The sequence below is a fragment of the Xenia sp. Carnegie-2017 genome, unplaced genomic scaffold (genome assembly GCF_021976095.1).
Source record: "Xenia sp. Carnegie-2017 unplaced genomic scaffold, XeniaSp_v1 HiC_scaffold_16, whole genome shotgun sequence".
Lineage (NCBI taxonomy): Eukaryota > Metazoa > Cnidaria > Anthozoa > Malacalcyonacea > Xeniidae > Xenia > Xenia sp. Carnegie-2017.
In genome coordinates this window covers 10,556,867-10,574,222 of record NW_025813469.1, presented here as the reverse complement: position 1 = coordinate 10,574,222, position 17,356 = coordinate 10,556,867, and the positions used below count along the sequence as shown (strand labels likewise).

At 34.1% G+C, this 17,356-nt stretch overlaps 1 protein-coding gene across 1 annotated transcript; it reads right to left on the bottom strand.

Moving 5' to 3' along the window:
* Positions 1 to 13,798: 13,798 nt before the first annotated feature.
* Positions 13,799 to 17,356, bottom strand: LOC124437351 (deoxynucleoside triphosphate triphosphohydrolase SAMHD1-like). Its single transcript, XM_046987328.1, has 4 exons — positions 17,138 to 17,356; positions 15,848 to 16,054; positions 15,399 to 15,745; positions 13,799 to 14,973 (listed from the first exon to the last, which is right to left on the bottom strand). The coding sequence occupies exons 2-4, from the start codon at positions 16,051 to 16,053 to the stop codon at positions 14,084 to 14,086; spliced, it is 1,443 nt and encodes a 480-aa protein (XP_046843284.1). The 5' UTR covers position 16,054; positions 17,138 to 17,356; the 3' UTR covers positions 13,799 to 14,083.

The following is a 17,356-nucleotide window of genomic DNA, read 5'->3' as shown; positions in this document are numbered from 1 at the left end:
ATAAAATAACCGTCAGAAACCTTAGTAAAACGCGAGACAGCAGCCATGTTTTTCGCTACCCGTTTCTCTTGCTTTGCTGCTCGCTATCTATGTAAAAATAGATAGTGAGTAGAGTAGCCAATGAAATTAAAGCATTTGCAATAGAGTACTAATATGGATCGACTAAATATTTTTTTTTGATGTATTGTTGTTAGTTATTACATTCAGAAAGTGTCAGGTACAATTTTACAACAAAGAAAAATAATTAAGCAAATAAAACAATCAAAGTCTGCAGCATTCCTTAATGCAAGTTTTGAACTTTCTAACTGCAGGTAGTTGAAATATTTGTACGATACGTTACACGACTATGACTATAGCCATTTACATATGTATGTATAATCATAGTCGTACAACGCATCGTATACATACATAATTTCAGATCGTTAATTGTGAGTAAATATATAGCAAGCGTCACCTCCCCGTGAAAAAATGCTCTTTGATTGACTCAGAAAAATTTTTGGCGGCCATTACTTTTCTAAACGTAATTTTAAAAAAATTGAACATATTACATTATTTAAACTGCCAAATTTTACATAATGAAAAACGGTATAAGCGAAACTATAAAACATGCAAAATGCGAGTTGGAGGTGAGCAATCAGAAAGCGAATTTTATTATCCAGACTACACATTTTCAGGGATTGGTTGCCAATGGCATATCAGTCAGGCTGCAAATTTGTCTTTGTTCACCAACGGTAAAAACAATAGATTATTAAAGAAATGAATAGTGATAATAATCTAAACTTTACGCACGTAGCAGGACGAAAACTAAAGTAGTTAAACTCAAGCCTCCCTAAACACCACGAAGAGATAAAATGAAAGTTTTATACTTGGTATACTTGGCGTAAGGCATAAAAGCTCGCTCTCGCTGCATTTGTTTATTTGTTTTTTTCTGTTCCAGCGTTCGAATTTTTTATTTTTTCGATCTCAAATGCTTGATCTTCTGTACATGTGCTTAATGAAGCCTTTTTAATCTATCGACATTGTTCACCACACAAATGAAATGTTCAAGACAATGCTCGAACCTGCTCGAAGATAAATTGGTGAACATATATATGTACAAGGTTGAGAAATTCATTTCAAATTTATAATCAAAGTTTTGGAGATTAGTAACGACAGGTTAGAGTTAAAGAAAGTTGTATTGCATCATCAGTTCACATGATTCTTTCAATATCTCTAACTTCCCCTATTGTGAGTTTCCCCCAGGGTAAACATAATCACAGAGTCCCATCTGCTTGATATCTTTTATGGGCTGAAACTGTGGTTTGTTGATGATATCCACCAACAAGGGATGAAGCACTATGGTGCCATGAATTAGATCATTGAATATCTTATGATCTCTCTTTCTTTGTACATGGTTGGAAGAAGAATCTCCATCTATACGTAAACTAAAAACATGGATAGAAACAATGCTTCAAGGTTTTTTGACCATACTTTCCTTTAAAAGAAACTCTGCCTTCTAGCTTTTCCATTCTCCTATTTTTTTAGTTCTCTATGGCTTTATACACAATATTCTCAAGGCAATATCTTAAAACAGTTAATTACTAGATGTGCAAGGACGTGCATCTTATAAGGAAATGAATTTAATATGTTAAAATATTAAACGAGCTTGCGTTTACATTGTCCTCATTTCACAACATTTGCTTTTTGCACTGATAAGATTTCCCAGGAACAAATTCAACAGCCGCTTCACGCGCCAAATTTATGATCATCTGTCTTCATTTGGATTCAACTACAACTTTCTCGGAGTTTTAAGTAAATGAACATGCATCGGATTTTATCACAGATTTTATCCCTTTTTGTCAGGGTGAAGTTATAAGCTCAGCAAACTTTGACTTATTAACAAGGGCGAAACTAAATCGCTAATTAGGGGAGGAGGGGAAATATATGAATATTCACCTCCCGCCAATTGGCGGTCTAGTTTCGTCTCTGCTTATCAAGAAGGAAATCTTTATGTAATTACTTTTGTTTAATTTGTATTAATGGAGTATACTTGGATAGTTGTTTCCTTAATAGAGACTTTGTCGTGGTGACAAATTTAAAAATTGTTTTAGAAAGGGCAAATACCTTGGTGAATGGTCAAAATAATAAAGTAATAGTTCCTAAAACTGTTTAAAACCAGAATATTAACCCAACAATTCTAAAAGAACTGTTTTTAAAGCTAAAAGACGACTGATCTGATAATAGACTGGATATAGCTTCTATAGGTAGCAAAAGTGAAGCCTAATTATATATGCAAAATGCACTTCCGGGTACCACAGAGATACAAATTTCTATAGAAATGTATGGCGGATAACTTTTATATACATAGATTTTCGAAGGCCTTTCGTGACCTTTTACTTATCTCAAACATCTGTCATGGATAAAACAAAACATCTGTTATGGATAAAACAAAATGAAAATAGGAAGAAAGCTTAGTAGATTTGTCTTGTTCCTACAACAACAGTACCCTGCTAATGAAGTCACGGCAAAAGTAACATACAACGTCTAGATATTAAAGAATGATGAAAGAAAGGTACAAAACGAATTTTTTTAACATCGAAACTCATTCTAGATCATAACTGCCTCTGAACTTGGAAAATGAGCTGTGAATTATCTTGCCTTCGCAACGATGGGGCAAATTCGATTCTTGCATGCGCAATTTTCAATTGAACACGAACGCCGATATTTTGCAGATATTGGTATCATTTTGATGTCAAACTGATTAACACAACTTGTTTTATCCATGACAGATGTTTGAGATAAGTATAAGATCACGAAAGCTCTTAAATATTCGAAAATCCATGTTTGTAAACGTTATCCGCCATACATTTCTACAGTAATTTGTATCTCGCCGTGGTAACCGGAAGTGGATTTTGCATAAATAATTAGGCTTCACTTTTGCTTCCTATAGAAGCTATATCCAGTCTATTATCAGATCAGTGTAAAAGACACAATGCATTTCGGCTGACTACTCATCAGGTGTCAACGTCTGCTAAATGAGAGTTTCGAAATTAAATGGGTGGACCTACAACATGCAATATTTGTAATGTTAAGAAAAATTTAACATCATCTATAAATTAGAGATGACGCATTAAACTGAGATGAATTAAACACGTAACCATTTTGTCGGTAGAGGACAGGATTAGACAACTTAATTAGTGCAGACTCCATGACGGGTAGCTGGAATAACAAGCGACATTTTTTAATTGTTGGAATATGAATTGGCACAGTTAGTGTTACTCAAAAGATGTTTTCCAATCGCTGAGTCACACGAAATCAAATATTCACTCCTACACTCATGTTTTGGTTGTTTTCGTAAGGGAGCAGTTTTATGCTTTAAGCAACATGTACCAGCTTCTATCAGGAATAATTAAAGCTGTTCCTTCACGACATGAACCAAAACGTGATTGTAGAAGGTGGAATGTTGATTTCATGTGACTCAACGACTGGGAAACATATTTCGAGTAACACTCACTCTGCCTATTCATATTCCGACCATAATGCTAGAGTTAAAAAAAAATGTCGCTCGTTATTTGTTAGGCGTTCTTTAATTAAGTTGACTAATCTTCCCCTCTGCCGAAAAAAGGATTACATTTTGATTACATGTTGAAGGATTACATGTTGAAAAAAGGAAAAATTGTCTTGTAAGTCACGTGACTGATGACGTAAGGCTTCTCAATATACGTATTTTTAAAAGCTATTTGAAATTCTAAACTATTGATGTTGTTAAGCTGGTTTTGTACTGGACGTTCAAAAAAATACAGTCAAATTCAAAACATATTTTATTTAGAGGACTAGACTATACACTAGTCAGTAGTAGTGTACAACAATTTATATCATAACAAGACTGGGTATATATATATAGTCTGATAAAAGAACAAGGGGTGATTGATGACGTTTCACTGAAAGAAATTCAATAGCTGTAATGGACGTTTACTTAAAGATTCAAAACTTACTTTAATCATGAATTTAATAAAGTTTTTACAAGCTTTAATCCCAAAGTAATAAGGTCCAGAAGATTCTTTGAGATTATATGTTATTTTTCTTCACAAAGAAGACAGGTGAGGACTGACTATAAAATCTTTTGTTTTTTTTTAAAGTAAGCGGCGTGCGAGATTCGCATGCATTTTTAAATGAAAGTTGAAATTTCATTATTGTACTTGCTGAATCATTTTATTGAATTTAATACGATTTGTGCTTATTTAACATAAACTACAAATGGCAAACGTTGAGATGTCGTTCGTCCCTATGTTTCACTTGTGCTTGGATCTTTTACATTTTTTTAGACTTTTACTGTTTTAAGTGCAATGTTTGCATTAAATACATGAGTGGTGTTTTGAATTCTAAATTCTGGATACGTTCTTGTGATTAAGTTATGGAGAAATTATATTAAGTACAATTTTAAATCAGCGATACTTAATAACAATGACACAGAATAAGAATGTACAGAAGGGTCACTCATGTTGGAACCCTTGATGTTTTTGTCAAGCTGATTGATAAGGGTTTTTTACTCGTTTTCAACCTTTGCAATTATCCGAAAGTCTTCTTAATCTCAAATTCATTATTCAATAATGAAGTAATGTAATTTTAATGGTTGAAAACAAGTTATAAACCTTAATCAACTGACTGGAATAATGGCCGACATGAGGACGCGCTATGTAAACCTGAGTAACCCTTCTGTAAAATCATTATTCTGTGACAATGACGTCAAATTGTCTTTCTTTCTCCTCCAAAAGGTGTTTCAAAGCCGTTTTTGAGGCACCATTCCTTAAAGGAATCTTTGATTTGTTCGATCAGTTTTTTCATTCGTTCTTCCGCGTTTTTGGTTTTTTCTGTGCTTTTGGATTCCTCTTCTCTTTCGGATTCTTTTGCGTAAACTCTGATATATCAGTCCTGGAAACTTCGTGGCAACATTTTACTTACTTGTTCTCTCTTTATTTCAAATGGTTCGCGGTGAGATTTATCGAAAAACATCACAGCTTCAACTGGATTTTTACCCTTCATTCCAAAACTGATCGTTACTTTTGAAACAAATATGTTTTCTCTTTTTAACTTTTTTTTGGAAAGTTCAACCAAGTCTTCGGCAATTTTTATTTCGCAGAGAGATTCGAACTGGTTGTCATTTGATTTTAGAGAGCTTTGGCCGCAAAATTTGTACAGCTTTCGTTTTTGTATGCGTCTTATCTTCTTCTGTGCGTCTGCAAAATCAGGGTCCCCGTTTCGCAATATATCGTAGAGAATGCTATCTGTTAAAACAGAATATTGTTTCATATCTTCCTCTTTCTTGGCTTTTTCCACTGATTCGGAAATTTTCATGTCTATGTCAAAATGAATTATAGCTGTTAATTTTAAATTAAAATTACCTCCTTTACAATGTTATCGGTGATAAATATTCATTTAGTAAAGTCTAACAAATCGATACACATTTGTCTCTTTTCTTGACCGCTAAATTTCTAATGTTGGTGAAAATAGTTCACGCATCTTCTGCATTCATTCATTCATCGGGAAATGCCACATAGCAACGAATTCATGAAACATCTCTTCAGTCAAGATAATCTTTTACGAAATTTACTCTTTTTGCAGAACTTTTTTTACAATTTGGCACATTTATGTTGTCATTCACGTTAGCTATGTTGCTTTTAAGAACTATGTAGTCTTGCAATGCTAAAGTTCATAAAATCTTGCAAATTTAAAAATCTTTTAGTGCGGGCTAATACGAAAGCTGGAAGTTTTGCATTCAAACGACGTTTTAAAAACATAAAATAACGCAATGAGTTCAGTAATAGTTGTCAACTTGAAAAAATTATTTTGTTCTCGGGATTTTCTTCCAATAAAAGTTAGTACATCTGTTAAATAATGGATTTTTATCTATGGCAACTCCCTGTCCTCACATTTTTAAGTAAATTTCTTTTGTGTGTGAGAATGGAAGAACAAATTTATCGCGAAAGTTTTTCTCCTAGCAGCTGTTCTGATTTCAAATACTTTTCTTATAGTTTATTAAATGTAACGTCAACGAGGCTTCTTTTGTAGCTGGTGAACAAGGTTTTATCCGCAATATATTTGCTCATCGTGTACTGTAAAAACCTTTCTAACTGTTTGAAGATCGAGTTCAACTTTGCGCGTTCGTCAATTATGAGGGCAAAGTGCTATGGGGGAAGTTTGCACATTCATATCGAAGTTTGCAAATTAGCCATGTTATCAAAATTTTTTGTGACAGAGAATTGACATTAGAACTTTGTTGGCATATTTTTCCTGGCTCTAACTTGGTAACTTGGGTGTTAACTCGACTTATGGATGGTTGGCTCTGTACAAATGCGATATTTTAGGTTTAGTTTGCAACCAAACATTCCGACATAGAAAATGCAGGCAAAGTTTGGCATTTCTTTCGCCAATCTTACTTTCGTCTTTTCTCATGCTTCAAGCATTTATATAAACACTCACTAAGTTCCGTGGTCAGTTCTTAAAGCTAAACACTCACGAAGTGCCGTGTTCAGTTCTTAAAGTTAAACACTCACGAAGTTCCGTGGTCAGTTCTTAAAGTTAAACACTCACGAAGTTCCGTGGTCACTTCTTAAAGCTAAACACTCACGAAGTTCCGTGGTCAGTTCTTAAAGCTAAACACTCACGAAGTCCCGTGGTCAGTTCTTAAAGCTAAACACTCACGAAGTCCCGTGGTCAGTTCTTAAAGCTAAACACTCACGAAGTTCCGTGGTCAGTTCTTAAAGTTAAACACTCACGAAGTTCCGTGGTCAGTTCTTAAAGTTAAACACTCACGAAGTTCCGTGGTCAGTTCTTAAAGTTAAACACTCACGAAGTTCCGTGGTCACTTCTTAAAGCTAAACACTCACGAAGTTCCGTGGTCAGTTCTTAAAGCTAAACACTCACGAAGTCCCGTGGTCAGTTCTTAAAGCTAAACACTCACGAAGTTCCGTGGTCAGTTCTTAAAGCTAAACACTCACGAAGTCCCGTGGTCAGTTCTTAAAGTTAAACACTCACGAAGTTCCGTGGTCAGTTCTTAAAGTTAAACACTCACGAAGTTCCGTGGTCAGTTCTTAAAGCTAAACACTCACGAAGTTTCGTGGTCAGTTCTTAAAGCTAATCACTCACGAAATTCCGTGGTCAGTTCTTAAAGCTAAACACTCACGAAGTTCCGTGGTCAGTTCTTAAAGCTAAACACTCACGAAGTTCCGTGGTCAGTTCATATAGCTAAACACTCACGAATCCCGTAAGGTTGTTATAAAATCCTGTAAGGTTGTTATGCTTTCCTTTACTTTACATACAGACGTGTTTTGTTTCTGCTCACTGCATCGTCTTGGTCGGGTGATGATTCAGGAGAAAAATCTGTCTGCTTGACATTTGGTGTTTTTTTCTTTGTTCTGGCGATTGCCATTTTGGTAGTCAATGAATCTATGTTGGAGTTCAATTTGGATTCAGGTAATCTTTTAATTTAGTTGGCAAAGTGTTTCTCAAATTTTTTTTATAACATAAATATCACTGAAATGAGTAGAAAATTGTGAAATCATTATAATGCACTGAATGAGATGTCGTTATTAGATGAGAAAGTGCAGCGAATTATAAAGGATTGGAAGACAATTATTATGTGTAGCTTCATTTGGGTCAGATTTGATTTGCTTTTCTCTGAGATTCACTTCGGATCATCTCACATTGATCCTGATTTACAATACTTTGGATTTGAACTAAACTAACTTAACTAACATTCACGAGCCCCGTTAATTCGATCTGCTTTGTTTGCTTGAAAACATTCTTAAGTCTTGGCACAGTATAGGAATATACAGTAGGTTCACTTCGCTGTGCAGCTGGCTGCTGTATATTGAATTAGTTTACTGGCTGCCAATGTTGTAATCACATTCCCAATAAGATATGCGTTGCACGAAAAGATTCAATGGAGTGGCTCTACTGTATTTTCTCTTTACTTTGGTCTTGGTAAGTCTCTGTTTGCCTGCTCCACGGGTCTTTCCGACCTTCAAATCAGGCTTCATCACTTTCACTTTGTTTGTTTCTTTTACATGGAAATAACACAGATCTTTGTTTTTTTTACGACTTTCGTGGACAATAAAGTTCTTCTAAAAAGTTAAAATAACTGTACTTTAAAAGGTGTCTCTTAGAAGCAAGACTCTGTATTTTGCCAAATACCGACGAAATCTTGTGTTTCTAATCAAGAAACATTAGTAAATTTTCACTTACTCCGTTTTATGAGCTTTCAATCTACTCCGAATCTTTTTCGTCTCATGTTTGAGTCGACCTTCTCTTTAGGTTACGAAATATTCTCTGAAGAAGCTGAATTATTTTTGAAGAAGCAATGATTCACACGAGAGTAAGTCAATTCCTGACGACACGAGTCTCAAGAACGCGACATTTAAATTAAAACCATAACGAAGCATTAGTGTTCTTACACTTTGTCTTAATTGTCTTTAACAGAGGTGGATCCGTTCCAATATGGATTTTCAAACTCGCGCTTGCTGTTATCTCGGGAATTATCGGAGCCTTTCTTGGCTTTCCTGGCATTAGAATATCAATAATGTTCTTGGATTTGATAGAGCAATACAAATCTAACAGGTGGCTTCTGTAAGTAGGAATACTTGTCTAACATGTTTCTTCTATAAGTAGTATTTGTAGCGTTAATGACATTAAATATTCATCATAAATAAATTGTGTTTATGAATCAGCTTCACTTTGTTGTCATGTATTGAGATAATTGGCTTAATATACGACCGCTGACCATTTTTTAAATTTTTAGTGTCCTTTTTTATGTAAATTTCTTCGCTCCTCTTTGTCTTGTTTTATTGTGGATCAAACCCTTGGCTCGCGAATACTTCACGAGCAGAAATGATTCATTTTCGTTAGTGACGAAATGACTTCCCTCGTTCTTCTCATGTTTTTGTAGCTACTTTCTTAAACTAACGTTTGTGTATTTTATAGAGTATCGGACTCAAACTTTGATAACATTCGCATTGGAGTCATCTTACTTTGTTGTCTTATGCGGTTTTTCCTTACCAAAATGCATCTACAGGCTTTCTTAGACATCGCCAAAGTTAAAGTGAACAGAACGAAAAGGGAAGCGGGCAGAACGAATAGTTCTGCTTTGCAAAAAAAGGTAAACATTTTTTTTTTGTTTTATTCCCGACACTATTTCTACTTAATTTACGATTTTGTGGAAGCCACGTTTTATGAAATGTTTCTTCTTCGACCGAAGGACTGCAATGAAACATATTTAATTTTTGTTCACTTCAATTTAAAATAAATGTTCAGATTTGTATGGAAATTCACAGTTGGTTACGAAATTAACGATTCGGCATTTTACTACGCTGGTTTTTGATTTTATTGAATTATTTAAGGCCAGTACGTGTAATTTTTCTTTACAATTAAAACGAATTTCCAAAAGCGAACAGAAAAATTTTGTACAATGCAAGAAACAGAACAAAAAACATTTAAGAATCCTGGCCGGAAGAAAAGCACTTGGAAAGTGAGTTTTATTTTTTCAATATCCCCCTCGTGTTTCTAAAATTCTATAGAAACAGGTTAAGCGTTTTCTATTTCGTAAACAGAACATCAATGTTCCTCATGCATGTGTTGATGAATGTGTGTTTAGTTGCTCTGATAGAATTTTATTTTCAACTATCAATGAAAACAATTATTTCTTATAACTATATAGAACTATGCAAAATGGCATCTCGGTAAGAGTATTTGCAGGATGAAGAAATGTAAATATCTCTAAAGAGAAGCAAATTAACATAATGAAACTGAACTAGTTGTTAATTATTTTTAAATGATCGTTGACATACAGTCAGAAAACTGTTAGGTAAATTTCTGTGTTAATATTATTAATTTGAGCTAACGTGCTAATAATGTACATTTTCGCAATATCCTTCATTTTATAATGTTCACTTTCAAATATCGGTGTATTTCATGTATTTTTTAGATTTTTAGTGTTTCTTGTTATTTATCTGTGGCTTCTTTTCAATATTTGGCTCCAGTTATCCGTTTGGTCTTTTTGACGATATCTTTAAGAACTGCAGGTACACATTGGGATTATTGGGTGTACTGGGTAGTCTTTCGTTATTCTTTAAGAACAGCAGGTACATATTGGGATTGTCGAGTATACTGGGTAGTCTTTAGTTATTCTTTAAGAGCTGCAGGTACATATTGAGCTTTATTGGGTATTTTTAGTAATCTTTAGTTATTCTTTAAGAACAGCAGGTACATTTTGGGATTATTGAGTATACTGGGTAGCATTTAGTTATTCTTTAAGAACAGCAGGTACATATTGGGATTGTTGAGTATACTGGGCAATCTTTAGTTATTCTTTAAGAGCTGCAGGTACATATTGAGCTTTATTGGGTATTTTGAGTAATCTTTAGTTATTCTTTAAGAACAGCAGGTATATATTGAGCTTTATTGGGTGTTGTGAGTGATCTGTAGTAATTTTAAAAACAACTGGTAATAATGAATTTATTGGAGATGCTTGTTAGTTTATACTACCCAAATCATTAACGATTCGTAGAATTCCAGCTACCTGGTCTCATGTCATCAATTTCCAACTGTAGAATAAAGGGACCGCTAACCAGTTTGGACATGCTACAGCCGCCTCTTTCCCCACAATAATTTCCACCTTTACTTGCAAACATTGCGAATGCATTTGTTTTGAGATTGTAAAGGGATGGGCCTCTTTTCCCTTCCTCAATAAAGATCTCCCTATGTCCCTCAGTTGTACGTACTTTGTTGTAAATAAAAGTTTCTCCGTTATGTTGTCAAAGACAGTTAGTATAACTATTGTTATGAATGCAATTTCTTCACAGGTACTACCGACTGGGAGTCGACCAATGCTTTAATGAAACATCTTCAGAAATCTATGCTCGTTTCAAATGTCACGGTGAACACTGTTCAAAATCTACGTCACGTGTTCGTGTCGGAACTTGTCAGAGCTGTAACGTCATATTTCACGTGGTGGATATGCCTGGCGATGTTTATGACGTCTGCTTTTGGTGTTGTCTATCATCAGGTATTTTATGTATAGATGTGTACAGTGACGGTAAGAAATATGGTTATTTGTATTGGATTGGAATGGATTATGTTGAAGTCGGAAGCTCTTGGCAGAATTCATAGGTAACCGACTTGTTGTCAGATTTTATCATAGCTTACTCAAGTTTTTTCAATCATAGTCTGGGTAATGCAGTAGCGCTCTGTAATGTCCGACTGGCCCAATTTTGAGGACTTTAGGCAAATTAGACTTTATAGATTTTGAATACTATATAAACAAATTGCCATGCTATAGTTATATTTTATCAATGAATATTGACTGATCATCACAATCAATATTACTTTTTGATTGTGTTCATCTACGTAACACAAACTTTGAATGTCAATTGTTGTCTCATTGTTTCACTTATGCAGATTTCGCTGTCTTTTGCTTTACAACTTCCTTTTAGTACTTTGTACATTTGAGATATTTAACAATTAGATTACTAGCTCGAGATTTTATGTGGTGATAATTGATGATGGCGAAGCCTGATTAACGTCTTACGTCGGTGGAAATCGAGAACAAATTCGTGAACGAACTCCTCTCGAATTATCGTTTCAAGTAAACAATCAAATTCATCATATGACACTAAGTAAAACGCTAGAGAGAAACCATAATTTTTTGCTTCTTGCTATCTAATGAGAATTCGATAGGAAGTATAATAGCCAATCAAATACAGCATTTGCTATAGAATAAGAGTAGTATTCTTGTAATTACCAATTAGATTACAAGCAATCTGATGGTTTATTAGCAGAATCATCTTAATATTCCTGAAGAAAAAGGTTGCCAGTATAATTTTCATTAATTTGTTTTGTGCATATGTTGTTGACATCGCTATTGAAAGCGGACGAATGTTACTCGATACATATAAAGTTAATTTAAAGGAACTTTTTTTATTTTATATTTAAATGTCGTTAAGTCGAATTTAGTGGCAACTTTACTCATCTCTTATATTTTTTTTTTAGCTAAACAATATAATATATCGTCTGAAATCTTAGTGAAACGCGAGACAGCAGCCGTGTTTTTCGCTACCCGTTTCTCTTGCTTTGCTGCTCGCTATCTATGTAAAAATAGATAGTGAGTAGAGTAGCCAATGAAATTAAAGCATTTGCAATAGAGTATTAATATGAATCGACTAAATATGTTTTTTTATGTATTGTTGTTAGTTATTACATTCAGAAAGTGTCATGTACAATTTTACAACAAAGATAAATAGTTAAGCAAATAAAACAATCAAAGTCTGCAGCATTACTTATTGCAAGTTTTGATCTTTCTATCTGCAGTTAGTTGAAATATTTGTACGATACGTTACACGACTATGACTATAGCCATTTACATATGTATGTATAATCATAGTCGTATAACGTATCCTATACATACATAATTTCAAATCGTAAATTGTTAATAAATGTATAGCAAGCGTCACCTCCCGGTGAAAAAATGCTCTTTGATTGGCGCAGAAAAAATTTTTGGCGGCCATTACTTTTCTAAACGTATTTTGAAAAACTTGAACATATTACATTATTTAACCTGCCAAATTTTACATAATAAAAAACGCTATAAGCGAAATTATAAAACATGCAAAATGGGAGTTGGAGGTTAGCAATCAGAAAGCGAGTTTTATTATCCAGACAACACATTTTCATAGGATTGGTTGTCAATGACATATCTGTCAGGTTGAAAATTTGTCTTTGTTCACCAACGGTAAAAACAATAGATTATTAAAGAAATGGATAGTGATAATAATCTGAACTTTACGCATGTAGCAGGACAAAAACTAAACACCACGAAGAGATAAAAAAAAGTTTTATACTTGGCGCAAGGCATAAAAGCTCGCTCTCACTGCATTTTTTATTTGTTTTTTCTGTTCCAGCGTTCGAATTTTTTATTGTTTCGATGATCTCAAATCCTTGATCTTCTGTACATTTATACACTTTTAACTTTTTGCATGCCGTTAACATCAACAATGGAATTACCAGCTTGGTATATGAGGGCATATATAAACATGTTTTATTCCGTATTAAATCCAGAAACAATTTGTTTTAAAGAAGCTCAATACGGCAAAACATGCATAAATAAATATTAAGCCCTCCCTCTCCATCATCGTTAACTATGCAACCGATAGAGTTATATTATTTCCATGAGAAGAATCTTGCCCTTTTTTTTTTATCATGAAGGACTTTTTAAGCATAGCTATAATCCTTAGCAATCTGCTTGTTTTGCTAGCCAATCAGCGTGCGCTCAAAATATCAGTGTCCATAGGCTTTGTGGCATTTATTAAAGTTAAACCAAGGGCGCATGCTCACAAAAAAGTTTTCAACTCTCTTGATCTTCATGGAACACTAAAAAATTATCTCACTTCATTTATGTGGCTGAACTTGGCCTTTGTAATCAACCCCTATATGCTGCTACACCAACACGTTGAATTATTTTTGTTATGAAGTGCTACGTAGCCTCGACTTTAATCAGAATACTTATCTGTCTGTAACATTTTTTACAACTACTGATTTATTTTCTCTTGCACTTTATGTAGTTGTATTTTTTCAAAATATTTAGAATATTCTAGCTAAAGTTCTAAAATACGTGGGAATGTAACAATATATTTGAGTTTAATAGCTATGTCGCAAAATATCGACCTGTTCAAAAGGGCGACATATTTTGCGTTCTGGATTTCATAGAAATTGTTCATAAACAAATCGCCAGCCTGCAGATGCACTTCATGTGAAGGTTAAAACTTTATCATCGTATCTTTTATGCATTTTATTGAATTTGATACAGTTTTGTGCTTATCTAACATTAACTATGGAGAAGATTATTATATAGTTCGTCCTTTTGTCTCACTTGTGCTTTAATGTTACATTCTAGCTATTTTTCAACAATTGGAAGTTTGAAATGTGGATTTAATGTATATATAATTATTGGTGCTTTGAAATAAAGACATTTTGTTGTGATTCGTTTTTTAAGAAATTGTCAAGCGTATTTTTAAGACATCATGATTTAACAACAAGAACTTCGAACAGTCTTTCTTTATCCTCCTATAGGTTTCGGATACTTTTGCTTGGAGCACCATTTCCTAAACGTTTTTTTGATCAATTCAGTCTGCTCCTTGTTTTCGGGGTGTTTTGCATAAACTCTGATGTATCTTTCCTGGAAATTTTGTGGCAACATTCGACTCACTTGCTCTCTTTTTATTTCTACATTTTCGCCAGATTTTATGAAAAATGTAACAGCATCAACTGGATTTTTACCTTTCATTCCAAAATCGATTTTTGGCATGTCAACAAATATATCTTCCTCATTCAATTGTTCATCTGATATTATAACCAGGTCTTTGACGATTTTTTCTTCCGAAGGGCAGTCGTCATTCGATTGTGGCTGAGTTTGACCACAAAATTTGTAAATTTTTCGTTTTTGTATGCGTTTTATCCAATCCTGTGCTTCTTTGACAGCAGGCTCTTCACTTTCTTTTCGTAATACATCATAGAGAATGCTGTCGGTCAGGACAGTGTATCGTTTCATATCCTTCTTCTTGACAGCTTCTGAGATTTTCATTATTTTGTCGACTTTTTGGAAAGCCGTTGCTAACATATCATGTATTGGTGCCTGAGTTTTGTGACAACAAACTTTGTGATGAATGGACCAACGGGTGTGGAATAACTCGTACAGGTTGAACACCTCTTTGTCACGAACGCAGATATGTAGCTCTTCATCTATAGACATGATGCGAACATTCTTAAAGTAGCGTTGGTGGTCAAAAGTACTTTTCACTCCAACATTAGCGCAGTCACGGGCGAAGTAATCAAACTTGTCACAGTCGACCCCATTTTGTTTGTTTGACACGATTTCATACAGGAACCATTTTGGCAGTTTTGTTAATTGGCATTTCCTTTCCACCTTGCCTCTGATTGGGTCTTTTCCTGCACAAAAGGAGAAATTACAGTTGTTTTTGTGTTTATTAGCTTGAAAGATAACGAGTTAGCACTAGTCACTCTTATTTGCATCAAAGAAATCAATCTTTACTCTACATATCTAAATAATATTTTCAGATTTGTCAACTCATTCCCTATTTAGTAGCAATGGCCGTTGACCTTGCAATTGAAGCTCATTTCGGAAAGGTGACATAAAACTAGAGGTACGATAAATTTATATTTAATTTTCAACCTTGAAAATCAACAATAAAAGTAAATAGTAGTAAAAAGTAAAAATTGACGTACATCTGTATGCCTTTGTCGGTAAGTTTGCTTGACCCTAACTTGGACTTTTTATTTGAGATCTAAATGTGGTCTGTACTACTTTATCTTACCAACTGCAGTGTCGTGGTAATGTCTGTTGTATAACATACCTTTGATAAGTTCTAAGATGAATTCTTCATCTTTTTCGAAAAGGTCAAAATGCCTAAATCTCTTCCTAAGTTCAGGATTCTCCTCTTCCTCTAGCATAAACTTAAATAGTTCACAGGACAAGTCCTCGTGCTTCCACTCCAAATCAATAACGTCACTTTTCAACTTTTTCTTGTAAACGTCATCAAAGAAATGAGAGAACGGTCCATGGCCAAGATCATGGCAAAGTCCTGCTATTTTGATGCATAAGCTTTCTTCATCTGTGATCTCATACTCTTTGCGATGAAGCTCTTTTAATCTGTCGATAAGTTCACCACACAAATGAGATGTTCCAAGTGAATGTTGGAATCTGTTTGAAATTAAATTTGGGAACATATATACAAGATTGAAAATTTTTTTGAAAATTCGTGATCAAATTTCAATCATCAGATTACAATGTCGATAGACTCACCTGTCGTGAGTTGCCCCAGGATAAATAAAATGACAAATTCCCATTTGTTTGATGTCTTTTAAGCGCTGAAACTGTGGCGTGTTGATGATGTCCACCAACAAAGGATGAAGTTCGATAGTGCCATGAATTGGATCATTGAATATCTTATACTCTATCTTCGTTTGGTTGGAAGCAGAATCTCCCTCGACATTAGCTGGAAACACCATTCTGAGAAAACATTTATTAAGTAATCTAGCTATTTGTAAACTCCGTATGTAGTAAACATCATTTGATCTAAACGTTCCGAGAATTGTTTTTATACTGATAATGACATGTAACACTTGTATTCACACTCTAGTGATTTATTACATCAGACGCAACTCCTTGTGCTCACATTTTTATGTAAATTTCTTTTGTGCGTAAGCATGAAAGAACAAATTTATCGCGAAAGTTTTTCTCCTAGCAGCTGTTCTGATTTCAAATACTTTTCTTATAGTTTATTAAATGTAGCGTCAACGAACGTTCTTTTGTGGCTGGTGAACAAGTTTTTTGCGTTGCGAGGCGGTGTTATTAAATTAAACTTTTCGAGAAAACACTTATATGATGCAAGTGTCTTATTTGTAATGTATTCACATATACAGGTGGCAGTCTTGTATTGAATCGACGATACCTGCTGAGAACAAATTTTATGAGTTCAACAATAGTTAAACAAAATCATTTTGTTCAGTATGCGTTTTCTTCCAATAGAAATAAGTACATTTAACGAATTTGTCGGTGTTCGCTCATATCAACTACAATTTTTTTGTTCTCCATATTTTATGCAAATATCTTTTTGTCTGTGATCATAAACTACTAAAATGATCACGAAATTTTTTTGTAGCAGCTGTTCCAGTTGCAAAACATTTTTGTCGTAATTCATTAAACTTAAAGCTTATTTTGAATGAAAGATGGGAATGAATGTTTCTGTGCCCAATGTAACTATATAAGATAGAATTCAAAAGACGAAGGTTTCTACATATTTTGTTATGTCTGAAGTGAAAACAAAGGTATCATAAAGCATTCTCAACAAAAACGCGTCGCGACGAGAAGCGAGAGTTGACGCCAACAAAATCAAATGAAATATTTAGGCTTTGTTCAAGACAAGACAAATTCCTGTCAGAGTTTTTCACTGAAATATCTTTTGCCTGTTTCATCGTTTATTGTTTTTTGCTTTTTGTTTTTTTGAGGAAATGAACCCTTTTCATATGGTAAATGCTAAATGCTCATCATGACATATTCATTATATAAAGAATAAGAGATAATTTTACCCACCTTTTACTTAAGTATGTTTTATCGTTTTTATATAAAAATCACTGACGTGTATATTTCTTCGCCAAACACTAGCTCAGTGTAATCTTCTCTCTGCAACCAAAAGGATTGAAAGATAACAAACAGACTCGCCCTTTCTCTTCTTGCCTAGTAGAGATCACGTGCATAGGCAACGCCAATCTGTGAACCAATAAAATACTTGCTGGGGTGATTTTTCACGCA

Excerpts from the sequence above, each read along its gene's own strand:
- LOC124437351 (XM_046987328.1), bottom strand. The coding sequence starts at position 16,053 with ATGGTGTTTCCAGCTAATGTCGAGGGAGATTCTGCTTCCAACCAAACG. Across the intron at positions 15,746-15,847 it reads CCTGGGGCAACTCACGACAG|ATTCCAACATTCACTTGGAA; the intron begins GTGAGTCTATCG and ends AATTTCAAACAG. Across the intron at positions 14,974-15,398 it reads CATCTTAGAACTTATCAAAG|GAAAAGACCCAATCAGAGGC; the intron begins GTATGTTATACA and ends CCTTTTGTGCAG.